At 42.3% G+C, this 21417-nt stretch overlaps 1 protein-coding gene across 2 annotated transcripts in view; it reads right to left on the bottom strand.

The window, feature by feature from the left end:
- Window positions 1-21417, bottom strand: part of AKT1 (AKT serine/threonine kinase 1) — a 207780-nt gene that overhangs the window by 73833 nt on the left and 112530 nt on the right. For both annotated transcript variants that reach the window (XM_089680299.1, XM_089680298.1), the window contains exons 3-4: window positions 21009-21137; window positions 1492-1603 (exon numbers count right to left, since the gene is read on the bottom strand). In XM_089680299.1, the coding sequence (XP_089536425.1) occupies window positions 1492-1603; window positions 21009-21137 (241 nt within the window). The remainder of the gene's footprint in view (window positions 1-1491; window positions 1604-21008; window positions 21138-21417) is intronic.

Below are 21417 nucleotides of genomic sequence, written 5' to 3' on the forward strand. Positions count from 1 at the left end.
ACCGCTATGGATTTGGCCCCCTGATGTGCCAAGATCCTATCTTTTCCCAGAGGCTATGTTACTCCATGTGCTGGCATCCATCTTGGATTTCTGCTGAGCATGGTCGGAATCTTTTATGCCTTCAGGTCTCTGAGGTCCATCCCCCAGAGGGGTGTGGCTGATTACATATAAGCCTGTGGTCCGCACATGCCCTTTGCACTTGTGTCTTTGTGTTGCTATTACTCTGTTCTGACTCTCGTGACTCTCCTGCAATCTGATTCGGCTTGTGACGACTATTCTTTGTGTTCTCCTTTGATCTGACTCTCCGTTGCTGAACCCGGCTCGTGACCTGTGATTCTCGTCTGCTGTACCGTTTTGTCCCGTTGTTGTCGACCCGGCCTGCCTGACTACTCTATTGTCTTTTCCACCAGCTACACGCCATTGGCGGCGGCCATTACCACAACTGAGGTGTCTCGGGGGCCGCAGCCTGGTTCCTGGCTGCGTCAAGTCCATCCCCACCATCAGGGGCCCTGGTGAAGGGCAGCCTGGGACTTAGACTCCACGCCCTGAAGGAATTCGGTCTGTGGGTGGTGGTTGTCATCAGTCAGTGAGTTACTTTGTTATTAGGCCTGCCTGGTTGTTCCCCAGCTCCTGCCCTGACATGATGTTTGTTTATGCATTTTATGAACTTCCCTAGTTCAGTTGCTTTGACCCCGATATAAGAAGATGCCTTGCTATGCATGTTGTGAGCTTATGTACTGGTACATGAGCCACCATGTAGGGCACAGCATGTTGTTAGTTATAAGGGTATGTGTTCTACTCACAAGTGATCTTCTCTGCATGGGTTTGCTCACTTGGAGTGTCAACTTTTCCAAAAATCAAAAACCAACAAAAACAGATTTAAAAAATAAAGCGGATTATGGCAATGAAGGATGCCGATACCATTGTACAGACTTTTAAATGTACTGCAAAATTAATTTGGAAAGAAATCCTCTATGCAATTTTTTTTGGTGGATCTGACTACAATGGAAAAACTAGTTTTAAGGTGAGCTTCCATATGGGAAAAGTTTAAATTGGGAACTTTAGTTCTGCTTTAACACTATATAAATCAACTATATGCTTTCTACGTTCTTAGTATAATGGCACCAAAACAGAATGTGAATCTCTGTGACAAAAGCAAATGACTGGCACACGGATGGCCCTAAAACTTTGAGCAATCAGTATGCAAATCTCAACTCTATACAAGATCTTCTCCCATGATGGAACTGGACTTTGCCTGCTCTGAATGAGGTTTACCATCCACCATAACTTAATGGAGGAGAGGGCACAGTCAAAAAGTGTCTGAGGGCATAAGGTACAGAAGAGATAATTTACATACTAGTTGCTCTTCTACAGCAAACAAAGTCATTAAAAATTGGTTGTATTTAGCTACTTCAACAGCTCATGGCTTCGAAACAACTCCTTGCTTTTTAATTACAAACTGAATTCTTTAAATATGAAAGAAAGTGTTACCTCTCCTCAGGAGAATCGACGTGAAACGTTCTTTCTATAACTGTGGTCCACTGGAGACATCGGATGATGAATGTGTTTGGTTTTGGTCGTTCTGTCTTCATAAGTTGACATTCTATCACATGAGAAGGAGGGGGAGAAAAAAAAAAAAAAAGGGGTCCTGAGCATCTTTAAACAATCATTTGTCTTTATTAAACTTGGCAAACACGAAGAACATCAATGGCACAACAGCAGCTTTGAAAGAGACAGGTGAATTTATGGATGATTGCACTTAAATAAATATACTTCAAGTGATGCTGCAGCAAATTACGAGAGCTAGGCCTCATCGTCACCTGAAAAGATCGTGCATTTTGTTACCTTCTCTAAACCAGTCTATATAAAAAAGACATAAAAAACATATTTGATATAGGGTTGGTTCCACCAATGAGCTTTGTTAAGACCCATTCACACTGTGCTCGGCACACTGGTGCATTTTTCTGGTGCCCCTACATACACTTTAGTAGGCCCGTGCTATGTATCTAAAACTGAAAACATTAGTTTTCAGGCTTTTTTCCCCCTTTGTTTTGACCTGGTGATCCTGAGAACACCACACTTACTGTCCTAAGGCTCACTACATTATTACATGGAGGAGGGCCATAGTTATAACTTCCTCTCCACTACATGGCGGTTAAGGGGATTAACAGTCTATAGATAGAAGATACTGTTGCTTGTGCTTTCAGTTCAGCTCGAAGAGTGACAAGGACACTGAATTTCTGGCAAGATCAACAGGTATGTTCTGTACCTGCTGAAATATTCTTGGCCTGAAAAAATTAAAACTAATGTAGCCACCATATCTAGAGACTGGTACGCTGCAATATATTACATTTTTGTTTTTTAGTTTAGAGATCCTTTAACAACTTGACGACCTCCGTATGTATATACACAACCTGCAATTGGCTGTCTGGACAGCTGCCCATATCACTTTTACAAATCGCTTTTTTGGTACGGAGGATTGCCCATGGTGTTTCTCAGGCTCTCCCATTTCATGATCTTTACTTGACCAGCTGCTTAAAAAAAAAAAAAAAAAAAAAAGTACCTGTCACTGCCCAAAACTATCACAGAGTGAGCTTGTTAGGCTCCTGCGATAGCAATAAGAGAATGGGGAAAAAGGGGAAGCATTTAAAAAAAAAAATACATTTGAAAAGAATAGTAAAGAAAAAAAAATAATAATGTAAAAGCAAAAAGAACGAGAGCAATAATTCACAGGGCAGACCCTACTGATGTACATGTGCCGGATTATGCTGTGATTATTAAAGTTAACCTTTAATAATTTTCCATTTGTGAGCACAAAGGAGAGGTAGCCTGCCATTGTGGTCTTCTAAAAATGACCATCAAGCTCATCCAAAGGCATCAATATTTTCTGGAAAAAGTATGCAGTTCCACCTCTTTCTAATCTGTACAGTTGTTGGCTCAGTGGTTCAAAGTATTATAGCCATAGTTAGCCAGGGAAAAATGTATTTTCAGGAGGTTGTTATTGATGGCAGCCCCTTGTATATCTCTCAGTACAAGCTTCCTTGAAAGGGGAACTGTAGTCACTTCAAACAACCCTGTTGGGGTAAAAAAGGAAAAAGGTGCCTTGCAGTAGAAAAGCTCTTATACTCACCTCATCAGTGAGCCCATGTTTTCTACCTCACCTCTGTTCCAGCTCTGTAACCTCTACTGAAAGTGTTGAATGCTGAAAATGTTTATAGTGTCAGATGCCTGTTGCCCCCAACATACGCCATGGTTCCATCCTGCGATCCCTGCATCACTACAGGGCTCAATGGTGACATAGGGGGCAGTGGATGAATCCACAGGACAAGGCGAGAGATGCCGCAACCTGATCCTCCATGACACTGTTAAAGGTGCGTTAATGTTATTATAAATTGAGACCGCCATATTTGCTTATTTTATGTGCAGACTCTGCGATCTGCATAATAGTTCTGCACAATTATTATTCTGACGATTCTCTTAGTTCACTCCAAGTCTACTTGATTGAAAATCATAGACCTACTGCAATCCCCAATAACGTGAAGCATCCACAACACTTCTGGTAGTAGCCAGAGACCATGTGATCTTTGCCTTGACTTGACTGTAGGTCACCTGAGGGAGCCCAGCAATACATACTTTTCTACTCAAAATGATAATGTAGTTTTGCAGTGCTGATATGTACACTCTTGGATTATGTAAAAAGTGTGAATTTGAATGACCCCTCCTCACCATAATATTGTCTACAACATCTCACTAAGCAAAGTCAATCCATCAGCAAGATCAGTGTTCAAGATCCAGCTCTTCTGGAACATCGGCCTCTCAATCCTTTTTAGGAAAGAAGGGGGCCAGTGGTTCAGTATTTGTGCTGTAATCGGCATCAGAGAGATGAACAAGCCAAGGATTAAAAAAAAGAAGGGTTAGGTGACACATAAAGGAAAGATATGATGAAAGTATAGGCCAGTTGTCAAAGAAATAATGGTGAAGAACAAAGTATAGCAATGAATAGGAACCATCATTTAACGTGAACCAGTGGATAGATCAAAAGTAAAAGCAACAAACAGATATGTGCCAGTGTCTTGTGCTGTCACCTATCACTTGCTGCAGAATCAGTACAGCCAATTGCTACCCACAGTCTCCCAACTATGCAAATCACAGCTACTTTTTGCACAGAATAGTCCTCCTGATTGCAATGCCCAAGCCTGCTGAGATGTGAATGTGGCGCCAGTGGCATTTTACTATGGGATGGAAACAGGGAGGGCAACTACTAGGAAGATAAAATAAAAGCAGGATCTTTGACTGGTGCCAGACTCAACTACGAGGAGCATCAAAAGACAGAGGGCCCTTGTGCGGCGGCACAGTCTACACAAGTGGTTTGAGACTCGGGGGCCCATTTATACTTGATGCAGGTCAGATGGGTGCTGGCACCCCATTTACCAATCACTCAGACCTGGACACTACTCACTTCTATCAAACTGGTATTCGATACATAATGAATAAGAGTTCTCACTTTCCCAGGAGTTGCATAGGGCCCTTTGGTAACTGTCCACCACCATAGAGGAGCTTGTTGTTGTCCTACAAGTGATCCACTTCTATAAATTAGGCTAAAAAGTCTTACTGAAGCCTCATTCTTTTTTCCTTTCTAATGTGATAGAAATACAGATGGAACTATGTGAGCGGTCTAAGCAAAACTCCCACCTAACCCAGAAGGCAGTCATTCACACAAGCAACCCAGGCAGTGCAATCCATAAACTTGGAAACTCAACATTGTCAACGTTTGACATTTATCTGAATGATGAGAGAAGGAACTTGAGGGAGCAGAGAAGGGTGGCTGATCCTAGGGTCTATTTAATGTATTAGACTGCCCTGCCCCACAACTGCGCCCAACCAGCACAAAATACAGGTGCCAAGACATACGATCAATGCCCAATCCAGCCATATCAGGCAGCTCTCACTTTTTGTCTATGAGCCTTGTACGGGCCCATTCACACAATATTACACTGAACTACAACTGTTACTACTGGAGAGGGACTTATGGAGACACCTTCAGTCTTCTAATTCTAGTAAAAATGAGATCAGGCTGTCACCCCACAAGGAGTCCATGAGGGTGGCTTTGCATTGAGGGGGGATTAGAGGTGGATGTCTGAGTGTGGCCGGATATCTATCTTTCAAATAATCCTATGCTCAGCATCATTCAGGAAGACAGAAAACCTGATAATGGTAAAAGATTTGTACAATTTATCTTTTCTTCAGTAAAATCAAAACCACATACTTATTGAGAAAAATAATCAATGGCTGGCTACACAAGTTACTGGTCAGAGCTAGCCAGTCATTTTGTTGAAGGGAATGTATTAAAGTGTAGAATGAATGTTCACTGTGCATGACCATCTCACACCAAGGATCAAAATGCTGTATGTCATGATAAAGTTCATGTATGCTTTGAAATTTTCAGCTGGTACATACTGTATGTGTAGGAAGCAGTGACAAACAACGGTGACAGGGACAATATGCTGCTGAGGAGGAGATGATGCATATGGTTAGGAAGCAATAGCAGACATCAGTGACAGATCCAATTTGCTGCTGAGCAGGAGATGGTGCAGTGACAGGCTTCAGTGAAAATATGCTGCTGAGCAGGAGATGGTACATATGTGTAGAAAGCAATGACAGACATCAGTAACAGGGACAACATGCTGTTGAGAAGGAGATGATACATATACACTCACCGGCCACTTTATTAGGTACACCTTGCTAGTACCGGGTTGGACCACTTTTTGCCTTCAGAACTGCATTAATTCTTCATGGCATAGATTCAACAAGGTGTTGGAAACATTCCTCAGAGATTTTGGTCCATATTGATATGATAGCATCACGCATTTGCTGCAGATTTGTCAGCTGCACATCCATGATGCGAATCTCCCTTCCACCACATCCCAAAGGTGCTCTATTGGATTGAGGTCTGGTGACTGTGGAGGCCATTAAAGTACAGTGAACTCATTGTCATGTTCAAGAAACCAGTTGGAAATGATTTAGGCTTTGTGGCATGGTGCATTATCCTGCTGGAAGTAGCCATCAGAAGATCTGTGGTCTTTTGCTGCTGTAGCCCATCTGCTTCAAGGTTTGACATGTTGTGCGCTGCGAGAGGTTATTCTGCATACCTTGGCTGTAATGAGTTATTTGAGTTACTGTTGCCTGTCATCTCGAACCAGTCTGCCCATTCTCCTCTGACATTAACAAGGCATTTCCATCCACACAACTGCCTCGCACTAGATATTTTCTCTTTTTCGGACCATTCTCTGTAAATCCTAGAGATGGCTGTGTATGTAAGTCCTGTAGATCAGCAGTTTTTTTAAATACTCAGACCAGCCCATCTGGCACCAACAACCATGTCATGTTCAAAGTCACTTAAATCCTCTTTCTTCTCCATTCTGATGCTCAGTTTGAACTTTAGCAAGTTGTCTTCATCACGTGAACATGCCTAAATGCACTAAGTTGCTGCCATGTGATTGGCTGATTAGCAATTTGTGTTACCAAGCAACTGAACAGGTGTACCTAATAAAGTGGCTGCTGAGTATGTGGGACGCAGTCACAGACATGAGTAAGAGGGACAATATGTTGCTGAGCAGGAGATGGTACATATGTGTAGAAAGCAATGACAGACAGTGACAGGGGCAATATGCTGTTAAGCAGGAGATGGTACATATGTGTAGGAAGAAGTGACAGGGGCAATATGCTGTTAAGCAGGTGATGGTACATATGAGTAGGAAGCAATGACAGACAATGACAGGGGCAATATGCTGTTAAGCAGGTGATGGTACATATGTGTAGGAAGCAGTGACAGGGGCAATATGCGGTTAAGCAGGTGATGGCACATATGTGTAGGAAGCAGTGACAGGGGCAATATGCTGTTAAGCAGGTGATGGTACATATGTGTAGGAAGCAGTGACAGGGGCAATATGCTGTTAAGCAGGTGATGATACATATGTGTAGGAAGCAGTGACAGGGGCAATATGCTGTTAAGCAGGTGATGGTACATATGTGTAGGAAGCAGTGACAGGGGCAATATGCTGTTAAGCAGGTGATGGTACATATGTGTAGGAAGCAGTGACAGGGGCAATATGCTGTTAAGCAGGTGATGGTACATATGTGTAGGAAGCAGTGACAGGGGCAATATGCTGTTAAGCAGGTGATGGTACATATGTGTAGGAAGCAGTGACAGGGGCAATATGCGGTTAAGCAGGTGATGGTACATATGTGTAGGAAGCAGTGACAGGGGCAATATGCGGTTAAGCAGGTGATGGTACATATGTGTAGGAAGCAGTGACAGGGGCAATATGCTGTTAAGCAGGTGATGGTACATAGGAGTAGGAAGCAATGACAGACAATGACAGGGGCAATATGCTGTTAAGCAGGTGATGGTACATATGTGTAGGAAGCAGTGACAGGGGCAATATGCGGTTAAGCAGGTGATGGCACATATGTGTAGGAAGCAGTGACAGGGGCAATATGCGGTTAAGCAGGTGATGGTACATATGTGTAGGAAGCAGTGACAGGGGCAATATGCTGTTAAGCAGGTGATGGTACATATGTGTAGGAAGCAGTGACAGGGGCAATATGCTGTTAAGCAGGTGATGGTACATATGTGTAGGAAGCAGTGACAGGGGCAATATGCTGTTAAGCAGGTGATGGTACATATGTGTAGGAAGCAGTGACAGGGGCAATATGCTGTTAAGCAGGTGATGGTACATATGTGTAGGAAGCAGTGACAGGGGCAATATGCGGTTAAGCAGGTGATGGTACATATGTGTAGGAAGCAGTGACAGGGGCAATATGCGGTTAAGCAGGTGATGGTACATATGTGTAGGAAGCAGTGACAGGGGCAATATGCTGTTAAGCAGGTGATGGTACATATGAGTAGGAAGCAAAGACAGACAATGACAGGGGCAATATGCTGTTAAGCAGGAGATGGTACATATGTGTAGGAAGCAGTGACAGGGGCAATATGCTGTTAAGCAGGTGATGGTACATATGTGTAGGAAGCAATGACAGGGGCAATATGCGGTTAAGCAGGTGATGGCACATATGTGTAGGAAGCAGTGACAGGGGCAATATGAGGTTAAGCAGGTGATGGCACATATGTGTAGGAAGCAGTGACAGGGGCAATATGCGGTTAAGCAGGTGATGGTACATATGTGTAGGAAGCAGTGACAGGGGCAATATGCTGTTAAGCAGGTGATGGTACATATGTGTAGGAAGCAGTGACAGGGGCAATATGCTGTTAAGCAGGTGATGGTACATATGTGTAGGAAGCAGTGACAGGGGCAATATGCTGTTAAGCAGGTGATGGTACATATGTGTAGGAAGCAGTGACAGGGGCAATATGCGGTTAAGCAGGTGATGGTACATATGTGTAGGAAGCAGTGACAGGGGCAATATGCGGTTAAGCAGGAGATGGTACATATGTGTAGGAAGCAGTGACAGGGGCAATATGCGGTTAAGCAGGTGATGGTACATATGTGTAGGAAGCAGTGACAGGGGCAATATGCGGTTAAGCAGGAGATGGTACATATGTGTAGGAAGCAGTGACAGGGGCAATATGCGGTTAAGCAGGTGATGGTACATATGTGTAGGAAGCAGTGACAGGGGCAATATACGGTTAAGCAGGTGATGGTACATATGTGTAGGAAGCAGTGACAGGGGCAATATGCGGTTAAGCAGGTGATGGTACATATGTGTAGGAAGCTGTGACTGATGTTACATATGCAGAGTTAATGTCAGAGAAACGTTGGGGACATTGTGTTGCTGGTGTACAAATGATATATGCACAGGACAGCCGTGATATGGACACTGCAGTACTGAGCAATGGGAGGTATACATGTGTGGGAAGATGGAGACTTTGTGGTTCATATGTATAAGAATTGTTGAAAGCAGCGACAAGGCCAATATGGTAGTTGTAGATATGCATCAAGAGTGTAGCCTTCAAAGAAAAAGGACATGGTGTGCTTCCTACACAAAATGTAGCACCCACATGATCAAATGAGACAGACTCTCTTATCCCCTTAGGCACCTTCATATACACAAAGTGTTACACAGAAGTATTGACAGTCCCATGGGAAGAGCTAATCTATAACTGCAATTTTAATCTCTTGCAAGTGAGCAATTGAATCGCATGCCAGCATGATTTTTGTGGTCTATAAAAACAAAAGGATAAATTGTAACATGGAAGCCTAAAGCTGGCCTTAAACTGAGGGAAATGAAGCCGGTCCAGCAGGGAGTGGATATATGTCGATCAATGTGTGAGCTCCCCTGCTCGATGGAAGTAAGATGTTTAATAGACTTCTGGTGAAGGGGCATGCTGGGAAATGTTGCAGCTGCTGATCAGTGTATCCTGACTGTGGTTGGTGCCACTGTGAGAATGCAATGTCTCAGCAAGGAAAATTCCTCCATCTGTATGTGTGGATGGAGGAACCAGTTTGTAATTTGGGGTTTTTGTTGTTCATCCCACTAGCTGATATAGTGGGCGTAGTGCTCGTTAAGCAGGTAAACTCAGCAGAGGTCACAAATGTAGTGATGCATGCTTTTTTTTTTTTTTTAAATTGGTGGGACCACCAAGTTTGATAGGCCCATTTTATTTGCCAAAGCGAGCGTCACAGGAGTAGGTAATGCATATTTGGTGTTCACCAGTCTGCCTTCTTCGGGACTAAAGGGTGCACCATGAACATTTTTCAGCAGACAATATAAAAGATACATTATAAGGTCATACATCTAGAAATAAGGTGTCAACAAAATACGGGTCACACCTATAGAAGAAATTTAAAGGCAGACACCAGTTTTCTGCCACTTTGTTATAGTTTGTTTGATCCAAATGAACTATTGCCTTCAATAACATGCACCCGCTGTCAGTGCTGTATAAACTCTGTGTAGCATCAGCTGCATACAATATACAGAGCTGTGTTCTGGCAGCGGGACTAGACTTCCTATCCCACTGCCAGAGCAAAATCGAGTCGGGCTGAACACTGCCAAGTCCATCACAGATAGCTTGGTATCTTCTAAATGAGTACAAGTCTTCCTCTGAATTGATGGAGGTGAAGATCACATTTCCTCCTCTGCCAATCAGAGGAAGCCCAACTCCATTTTGTTCCAAAAGCAAGACAGAACACAGCGCTGTATGCTGTATGTAGGTAATGCTGTACACAGTTTATACAGCACTCAGCAGCTGCATTTATTATTGACGGCTATAGTTTGCTTGGACTGGCTTGGTCCAAATTAACTACTTTAAAGTGACAACAAGCTGATGTTTGACTCCAAAATGTATTTTACAGGTTTGATACATAATATGTTGGCATCTTATTTTTAGAAGTATGAACTTATAACTTTTGTTATGTGAATATTTTATATTATCTGCTGAAAATGTTTGTGTTGCACCCTTTACCCCCCCAACCCACACACACACTTTTGCAAATAAAATGGAGCTATCAAACTTAAATGGTGCTCCCATTTCTTAATCTTTTTTCACAGGAAAGGATGGCACTCTCAATTGAAATGAACGCCCATGCAGCAAAAAGCAAGTGTTTTACTGGAGAGAAATGTGAAAGTGTTAAAAGAGAAGTATGGCCAAAGCTTTTTTGGCCATACTTCTCTTCTGAGTCACATGAGTGTGCTTACTTGCGCTAAAGCCCACTGACTGCCGAGGTCACAGAGTTGCTACAGGCTCTGGAAGGATCCCACCCAGCTTCCTGATTGACAGCTGGCTCCAACTCTCAGTGAGTAGCGGAGTGTCGAAGCCAACCGCTCCCGCCTCATCTCCAGTCCGCCACTACAGTGAGGAGCAGAGCAGAGAGTGGTGACTGACCACGACCTTTCTCTGCTCCAGGAAGACTGAGAACTGAGTGACCAGTGGTCGCATGATTGCTCAGGTCTCCAGTCTTGGAGCCAGCATGGGACAGCTGCAACATCATACCAATCCTGCAGCATGGAGGGGAGTATGTAGAATTGTATGTTTTTAGTACATAGAATTCTCTTAACTTCTTAGCACTGGCCTTACATACATTTGCAGCCGATCGGTGGGTGGGCCTTAATGCCAAGCAGCCGCATATATGCAGCCCTGTTAAAACAACCTACTGTGCCGAGGGCGCGCTCCCAGCGCGGTAGCCAGTAGGGATCAGTAAGTATGCATCCGGAGCTTTCTGATCATCTGACTGCTGTGACAGCCAATCACATGACCCCAATGCCCACCTGATAACTTTTGGAACTCTTAAAAGGGCTGGGAGGCGGTCAGCTCGAAGGGGTTAATGGATATTAAAACAAACAAAAATGCAGCAGATACTATCCAGTCAGCCTGCTAACATTTTATAGCTGTCACCCAATGTAGCCAACAAGAACAACTTTATTGAAAACTTGCCAACTGCTATAGGTAAAAGCTGAACTCTAGGCAAACATACAAATGAATACACATCTGCAATAATATTACACGACCGTAATATTTCAAATCACTTGACGACCGGGCTACAGCCAAATGACAGCTACAGTGAGATTGTCCTGTTCTGGGAAGGGGTCATATGTCATCCTCCCAGAACTGCGTCCCCAGCGGCCTGGGAGTTGGGGGAAGGACAAGACCTGCAAGTGTTCCTCAACTGCAGCACAGAAAAATCCGGTCTCCAGTCCTGGAAGACAGGGCTGTGCTGTGTGGCAGAGCAGTGCATATCTCAAGACTGGATAGACAGAAATAGAAATCCTCTGGTGAGTAAACCAATCATTATATATGTAGGTTTTTAAATCTTTGTATTTAGTGGTTTGCCTGGAGTTCATCTTTAATGAGCCGAATTTCATAATCCACGCTGTACAGTTTACCCAGTGCAGTCCAAGTACAGTGAAATGAAAGTTAAAATAAGCACATTCTTCGATGTACTTTTTCTGTAATGAAAAACACGTCCGCCTTGTAAACACATTCTTGAACCAGTTCAGAAATCTATCTGACACACGCTTTCCAAGCAAATACATAACAGGACTGTTTCCTAGACTGTTCTCGCGGCAGCCAAAAAACAACTGGGATACATGGGATTCAGATTGTTAGCTGTCCTGTGTTACGGAGTGTATGCAGCATAAACAAAAGTAGGAAACTTAGCTGTGGATGTGGAGAAAGAAGAATAGGAGGAAAGCCAGAGGAAGGAGGTGATATCTGAACCAAACAGCTTAACCCGTTCCATCCAATAGAACTGGATTTTCCTACCAGTAGCAGCCATTAAATATCAAGCATGCTCGTTGGAGAGGAAAATAGATGGTACTTTACCCACTTGCCCTCCAGAAGATTTACCCCCCTTCATGACCAGGCCATTATTTACTGTTCGGCACTGCGCTATTTCAACTGGTAATTGTGCGGTCGTGCAATGCTGTACCCAAACAAAATGTTTGTCCTTTTTTCACACAAATAGAGCTTTCTTTTGGTGGTATTTGGTCAGCTCTGCAGTTTTTACTTTTTGCGCAATAAACAAAAAAAGACTGAAAATTCTGGGAAAAAAAACTTTATTTTTCACTTTTGGTTATAAAAAAATATTCAATAAACTCAAAGTTAGTTATACATTTACACCAAAATGTATTCTGCTATGTAAAAAAAAAAAAATCTCAATACATGTATATTAACTGGTTTGTGTAAACGTTATAGCGTCTACAAACTATGGTATATATATTGGAATTTACGTAGCTTTTACTTTGACTGTCCATCACATTTCATGAGGTGCTAAAATGCCAGAGCAGTACAGCAGTACAACCCCCCCCCCCCCAATAACCCCTTTTTGAAAAGTAGACAACCCAAGAATTTTGCAGAGAGGCATGTTGAGTCCATGGAACATTTTATTTTTTGCAACAAATTGAAAATGAATTTTTTTTTTTTATATACACAAAGTTGTCACTTTAATGATATATTGCTCTTGCATGCCATGGGTATGTGTGGAATAACACCCCAAAACACATTCTTCTACTTCTCCCGAGTATGGGGATACCACATATGAGAGACTTTGTGGCAGCCTAGCTACATACAGGCCCCCAAAATTCAATGATCACTTTCAGGCTTTCAAAGGGCATATTTCCTCATATCATTTCCCCACTACCTATCACAATTTCGGAGGCTCTAAAATGCCAGGATAGTACAAACACCCCCACCCCAAATGACTTCTTTTTGGAAAGTAGACACCCCAAGGGATTTGAAAAGAGGCATGGTGAGTATTTTACAGATATAATTTTTTTCACAGAGTTTTGAAAAGAAAGAAAAAAAAGAAAAAATAAATTTTTTTCTTTCTTCGTTTTCCAAAAACATGTGGCAACAAATGAGATCTCCAAAATACTCACCATGTCCCTTAGCAAATACCTTGGAGTGTCTACTTTCCAAAAAGTGGTCATTTGGAGGGGTTGCTTCTACTATCCTGGCATTTCAGGGCCAACATTAGAAGCTTATGCCACACATCACCCACTCGCGAAGACCAAGCCTTTTCTGACAGGTTTTGTTCACATGAAAAAACTTTTGTTTGCTAGAAAATTACTTTGAACCTCCAAACATTATATATTTTTTTTATATTGGCCCTAGAGAATAAAATGGTGGGTGTTGAAATATTTTACATCGCACAGTATTTGCACAGCGATTTTTAAAATGCAAATCTATTGGGAAAAATACACTTTTTAGAATTTTAATGCACAAAAACAATAAATTGCCCGATTGTTTGATAAAATATAAAAGATGATGTTATGCTGAGTAAACAGATACCAAACATGACATGCTTTAAAATTGCGCATGCCAGAGCAATGGCAACAAAGTACATACATTTTATTATTGATAGGTGATGCTTTAAAAGCCTTTACAAGTCACCAGTTTACATTTACACAGGAGGTCTAGTGCTAGAATTACTGCCCTCAATCTGCCGTTCATAGTGATATCTCACATGCATGGTGCAACCGCTGTTTACATACTGTCATGGGGTCAATGCTTGCGTGCACAGATGCACGCACACAGTGGGGCGAGGGTGCTCTTTTTTTTTTTGTTATTTTGATTTTTTAAATTATTTTCACACTGTCCCTTTTTTTTTAAATCCCTTTTATTGCTATCACAGGGATTGTAAATATCCCCTCTGACTGCAATAGGCATTGACAGGTATTCTTTTTTGAGAAATCTGGGGTCTATTCGACTCTAGATATCTCCTTTGCCCCTACATCATCTGATCTCACCAAGATCGGTGTGATCAGATGCTTTCCCAATTTACAAATGACTGTTTAGATCCTGCGAATCTGAAGTGATGAAATCCTCGTAGCTGTTCATTTCGTAGACTATAGAGAGGATTGGAGTCATTCTGGTCTATGATCAGTACTATAGTCAGCCAGTGGATCTGCTGGCTCCATTCTCGGATTCCCCTGTGGGACAACTGTGAAAGACAGCGGGGGGGGGGGGTGTTAATGTGCCTTCCCGATGCTCGTAAAAACAATTCAGCAGCTAATTGGCCACTAGGATTGCTTTTAAATGAAAGCTAGCCACCAGCTGAAAAAAACGATACTAGGATGATGCCTGTTGCTGCAGACTTCATCCTGGTATAACCACTCAAAGTCCAGCAACGTACAAGTACATTGCTGGTTCATGTTGGGCGTATATGTAACCGCAGAGAACATGAGCATACAGTTGCAAGAAAAAGTATGTGAACCCCTTGGGATTCCATGGGGTTTTGCATGAATTGGGCATAAAATGTGCTCTGAACGTCATCTAAGTCACAACAATAGAAGAACACAGTCTGCTGAACATAATACTACACAAACATTAGATGTTGCCATGGTTTAATTGCACATAACATGTAAACATTCACAGTGCAGGGAGGAAAAAGTATGTGAGGCCCTAGCTTAATGACTTCTCCCAGAGCTAATTGGAGCCAGGAGTGAGCCAACCTTGACTCCAATCAGTGTGATGATATTGGATGTGTTGCTGACAGCTGTCCTGCCCTTAAAAAACACACACCTGTTTTGGGTTTACTGGTTTCAAGAAGCACTGTCTGATGTGAACCATGCCTCGCAGAAAAGAGCTCTCAGAAGACCTACGATCAAGAATTGTTGACTTGCATGAAGCTGGAAAGGGTTACAAAAGTATCTGCAAAAGCCTTGATGTTCATGTGTCCATGGTAAGACAGACTGTCTACAAATGGAGAAAGTTTAGCACTGTTGCTACTCTCCCTAGGCGTGGTCGTCCTGTAAAAATGACTGCAAGAGCACAGCGCAGAATGCTGCATGAGGTAAAGAAGAATCCCAGAGTGTCAGCTAAAGACCTACAGAAATCTCTGGCACATGCTAACATTTTTGTTGACACATCTACAATAAGGAAAACATTAAACAAGAATGGAGTACATGGGAGGACACCACGGAGGAAGCCATTGCTGTCCAAAAAGAATATTGCAGCACGTTTGAAGTTTGCAAAAGAGCACCTGGATGTTCCACAGCACTACTGGCAAAATATACTGTGGACAGATGAAACCAAGATTGAGTTGTTTGGGAAGAACACACAACACTATGTGTGGAGAAAAAAAGGCACAGCACACCAACATCAAAACCTCATCCCCACTGTAAAACATGGCGGAGGGAGCATCATGGTTTGGGGCTGCTTTGCTGCCTCAGGGCCTGGACGGATTGTTGTCATTGATGGGAAAATGAATTCCAGAGTTTATCAAGACATTTTGCAGGAAAACGTACGACCATCTGTCCGCCAACTGAAGCTCCGCAGAGGATGGGTGATGCAACAGGACAATGACCCAAAGCATACAAGTAATTCAACAAAACAATGGCTGCAACAGCACAGAATACGCCCTCTGGAGTGGCCCAATCAGAGTCCTGACCTCAACCCGATTGAAATGCTGTGGCATGACCTTAAGAGAGCGATTCACACCAGACATCCCAAGAATATTGCTACACTGAAACAGTTTTGTGAAGATTAGTGGTCCAAAATGACTCCAGATCGTTGTGCAGGTCTGATCTGCAACTACAGGAAACATTTGGTTCAGGTTATTGCTGCCAAAGGAGGGTCAACCAGTTATTAAGTCAAAAGGTTCACATACTTTTTCCTCCCTGCACTGTGAATGTTTACATGTTATGTGCAATTAAACCATGGCAACATCTAATGTTTGTGTAGTATTATGTTCAGCAGACTGTGTTCTTCTATTGTTGTGACTTAGATGACGTTCAGAGCACATTTTATGCCCAACTCATGCAAAACTCCACGTAATCCCAAGGGGTTCACATACTTTTTCTTGCAACTGTATGATGAATCAGGTCTGTGGACAAATATGACCACAATTCATTCTTTTTTGTAAGGTCCATGGTGAATGTAAGGCCCAAAAAAGTTTTAAGAAACTTCAGAAACTGCAATAGGATTCCATGCGAATTGTCTAGCAAAAGCTGAATTTTGGTGGGCGGCAATGTAATGTGCGTATAAATTGGTACAAATCTTCCCTGAAAAACAGCGGAAAGGCTAAACGCTAGTGCTAGAGCAGCAGCTCGAGCTGGCAGCGATCGGGGCTGATCCTGCTAACACTTTTTTTGGGGACACTATACAAAGGAGGCACTAGTATGGTTTGTACAGATCAATATAATGATCATGAACAGCGCACTATACTAGTAACGGCAGTGATCAGCGAACTATAGTGTGAGTGCGATAGTGTGCGGGCAATCGAACGCTAGCTGACCCTGGCTGGGAGAGAAGCTTACTGACCCTGAAGTTATCTGATGTCACTAGTGGCAGGAATGCAGTGATCAGTGAAAAATTGTATATACTGACACTGTACTAATGGCACTGGCTGGGTGATGGGGTGATCAAAGGGTTAATAGGGGAGATCAAAGGTTTAAATGTGCTAATCTAATGTGTTTGTGTGTGTAAATGTAGTGCTTTTACTTGGTGCCGTGTTCGCTCTTCCCTCCCTGGACCAACCGCGGGGGGTGTAGGTGGGTTCACACCCCAAAACAGGAAGCGACGCAAGATTATGTCGCTTTGCCAAGAGCTGCTGCTCACCTGTAAAATGTGGGTAAGCGGTTGACAAGTAGTTTAAAAAAAATTTAAATAAAAAAAAAAATTTAAAATTTCTCAATATGGTATTTTTTTAATACTTTTATCAGAATAATACAATGTTACCATAGTAACATTGTACTACTGTGGGGGGAGGAGTGATCAGGGATTTTTTTTTTCTACATTTTTCTCTGCAGAATAAATAAAGATAATTTCTCCTGCATTGCAAAGTTTGCGGTCGTGAACCTAACTCATTCATGAAATGTCAATGAGCTAGATTTTTGACAGCTCAAGATAATGATCTTTGATTGGCTGGTCATATGGTACAGTGATTGGCCCCAATGTATCACGTGGCAGCTGTGGGCCAATCACAGCTCACTAGAAAGAGAAGCAGAGCGGTTATGAATGAGATTGATTCATAACAGCTTTGCTTACATTGTGATCATGTGATCGCATAAGGCGGTTAAGGACTCATGCACATGGACAATGGGAGACAAAAAAAATAGCTGGGTGTAAAAATTCAGGCGTTTTTCAGCAGGTGCAGCATATAGCCTGTCATAAGTGAGTGCTTGTATGCAGTTGTTTACTTGTTGAATAGGCATATGCGCATTGTGTGCGGGGAAACACCAACGTAGACAAGCATCAGCATTTACAAGAGTGCAACCACATACAGCCATTCACTTAACAGGTTTAAAACAGTAGAACTACAGGCAAAACTACAGGCAAAACATTTTGGATAGGGAGGGTTATAACCTGTCAATTTATTTTTAGTCATTTGTGTCCCAAACAAGAATTGAGAGAAAATTAAGGGATTTCCTTTGGGGCCTCCAGGTCACCAGAACTAGTGTCCCCACTGGAAAGTCCTTCCTCTGACTTTTTTGGGGACAACCCAAAATTTGGGATTTTCTTTTACTTTTAAAATGGTAAACAGGACAAATAGAGACAGTAAATCTCCCAACGGGTGGATAGACAGCAAAAAAAGGAAAAACGTTTTGCCTTTAGTTATACTTTAACCCTGCACTCACATGCAAAACGTATTCCTACTAGAGATGAGCGAATTTTTCAAAAATTCGATTCGGCTGATTCGGCGAATTCCAGGAAGAAATTCGATTCGATGCGAATTAATTCGCTACGAAGTTAACTTATAAAAAGGGTTTCTAGGCTTCAGAGAGCCTTTAAATTAGTGCAGAACACTGTACCTTTAATTTAAATGCCCTTGGAGATGAGGAAGGAGAAGGATGAGAAGAAGGAGAAGGATGAGAAGAAGGAGAAGGATGAGAAGAAGGAGAAGGAGAAGGATGAGAAGAAGGAGAAGGATGAGAAGAAGGAGAAGGAGAAGGATGAGAAGGAGAAGGATGAGAAGAAGGAGAAGGATGAGAAGAAGGAGAAGGATGAGAAGAAGGAGAAGGAGGAGAAGAAGGAGAAGGATGAGAAGAAGGAGAAGGATGAGAAGAAGGAGAAGGAGAAGGATGAGAAGAAGGAGAAGGAGAAGGATGAGAAGAAGGATGAGAAGAAGGAGAAGGAGAAGGATGAGAAGAAGGAGAAGGAGAAGGATGAGAAGAAGGAGAAGGAGAAGGATGAGAAGAAGGAGAAGGAGAAGGATGAGAAGAAGGAGAAGGAGAAGGATGAGAAGAAGGAGAAGGAGAAGGATGAGAAGAAGGAGAAGGAGAAGGATGAGAAGAAGGAGAAGGAGAAGGATGAGAAGAAGGAGAAGGATGAGAAGAAGGAGAAGGATGAGAAGAAGGAGAAGGATGAGAAGAAGGAGAAGGATGAGAAGAAGGAGAAGGATGAGAAGAAGGAGAAGGATGAGAAGGATGAGAAGAAGGATGAGAAGAAGGATGAGAAGAAGGATGAGAAGAAGGATGAGAAGAAGGATGAGAAGAAGGATGAGAAGAAGGATGAGAAGAAGGATGAGAAGAAGGAGAAGGATGAGAAGAAGGATGAGAAGAAGGAGACGGATGAGAAGAAGGATGAGAAGAAGGAGAAGGATGAGAAGAAGGACAGTTCTGTGACAGTTTCTGTCTATTTCTGACAGTTCTGGGACATTCACTCCATACAGCGGTTGAAACATTGTATCTATTTGTTTCCATAAATGACATTCTGCAGATACACTTAGAGGAGCTCTGCAGATACACTTTTTGCCGGCTTGGAATTATTCTTATTTTCATCCTACTTCTTCTTCTTCTTCATCCTCATCCTCTTCTTCTTCTTCTGAGGATGAGGATGAAGAAGAAGAAGAAGAAGTAGGATGAAAATAAGATTAATTCCAAGCCGGCAAAAAGTGTATCTGCAGAGCTCCTCTAAGTGTATCAGCAGAGCTCCTCTAAGTGTATCTGCAGAATAGAGGAACTCTGCACATACACTTTTTGCCGGCTTGGAATTATTCTTATTTTCATCCTACTTCTTCTTCTTCTTCATCATCCTCATCCTCTTCTTCTTCTGAGGATGAGGATGAGGATGAGGAAGAAGAAGAAGAAGAAGTAGGATGAAAATAAGATTAATTCCAAGCCGGCAAAAAGTGTATCTGCAGAGCTCCTCTAAGTGTATCTGCAGAATAGAGGAACTCTGCACATACACTTTTTGCCGGCTTGGAATTATTCTTATTTTCATCCTACTTCTTCTTCTTCTTCTTCTTCATCCTCATCCTCTTCTGAGGATGAGGATGAGGATGAAGAAGAAGAAGAAGAAGTAGGATGAAAATAAGAATTCCAAATCGGCAAAAAGTGTATGTGCAGAGTTCCTCTATTTCTGACAGTTCTCTGACAGCTTCTTCACATGTACAGCGGTTGAAACATCTGTATCCTAAATGGAAACTAATAGATACAATGTTTCAACCGCTGTACATGTGTTCCTTCTGTCAGAGAACTGTCAGAAATAGCGGAGCTCTCTGCAGGGACACTTTTGCCGGCTGATCGGGAAAAATCCGATTCGCGCACCCGAAGTAGGCAAATATTCGGATTCGCCGCGAATCGAATTTTTCCTGAAATTCGTATCGAATTCCGGTTCGCCTGGTTCGATTCGCTCATCTCTAATTCCTACTAATGAAGCGTGTTTTTCAGGCGTATTACAGGTGGTTCTTGTGTATGAGTCAAGCTTCAGGAGTCTATCTCTTGGGCTAGGCAGAGAGGAGGAGGGCAGTTTAATAGGAGAGAAGAATTTCTCAAGTATAAAAACCATGTGCGAAGACACATGCATACTGCGCATTTACATGCGTTCCCATTGATGTTCATGGATTAAAAATGCCCGAATACACTCAGAAAAATCTAATGTACTTTTCTGAGCGTAGGACAACGGAACATACAAGTGTGAACAGGCACAATTTGAAAGAATGGGAATCTACGTAGTCAGACATAGAGAAGAATGCTCAAGTGTTGAATGGGGGCTTGAACTGATGTTATAGAAAGCTGCATTTGCCTCCTGGCATTAGACCTACAACACAGAGTCATCAAATGGTTTGTGTATGGTACGCGCAAATATTCTATGAAGGCAGTACTACTTCGTCCTCAAACCAAACCTACTTTTAGGTAAATAACATGTCTGGGCAATCAAAAGCATAAACCCAAAAGTTACATTTCATAGAAGACTGCACATCAATACAGTCAGCAAAAACAGGCAGATAAATGTACGTGTAAATTTTGATTTTCCTGGTAAAATTGAGCTTGGCCATCTCCCCACTCACTTCCTGAGCTTTTAAATAATTTTTTTTAATATAATGGGTGGTCTGTATGTCAATCCTTTTCCACCTAACCAGGTTCTGGATGTCAAAGCCCAGCTTCAACAAGATTGGCACCCAAAATTAGCGTCCTGTATCCAGCAATCCATTGATCAGGTCAACATGCGGTTTACATTAAAAGCAACCCCTACTTTTGCTCTCCCACCCCCCAGTCATCATATGCTCAATTACAAGTGCCCAGGGTTGTGAAAGCTTTACTTTAAAAATAAGTGGAATTAATCTGCATTTGGCGTTTTAAAGATATAAGGCAAAATAAGTACTTACTAGCTACGGAGAAATTGTTCAAAGGGGTTTCTAACTGGTCAACATCTTGCGGACGCTCTTTGTAACCAATAAAAGTACCGTCTGTCTTGAGGAGAAAGTAACGGGGCCGCCAGGTCTTTATGTACTCACCTGAAAATGTAAAGAAAAAGAAGTTATGCTTCAGCCAAGTATAAAGATGATGACAATATTAGAAAGTACCTGCAATAAAATAATCACAACATTAAAATCTTTGGTGAATATATACACCTTCATTAAATGATGATATAAAACATATCACTGGTGCCAAGGTGACCCGCACTTAATCCGTGACTAAGGAGTGCAATGACCACAAGGGCCAGCCAGCGTAATATTAGTGTTCAGACGATCTCCTGCGAATCCCTTTCCCAATAAGACTAATGACCGGAGCTTT

This window comes from Staurois parvus, unplaced genomic scaffold (genome assembly GCF_062004578.1).
Source record: "Staurois parvus isolate SC_StPar_1 unplaced genomic scaffold, SC_StPar_1.0 ptg000239l, whole genome shotgun sequence".
NCBI lineage: Eukaryota > Metazoa > Chordata > Amphibia > Anura > Ranidae > Staurois > Staurois parvus.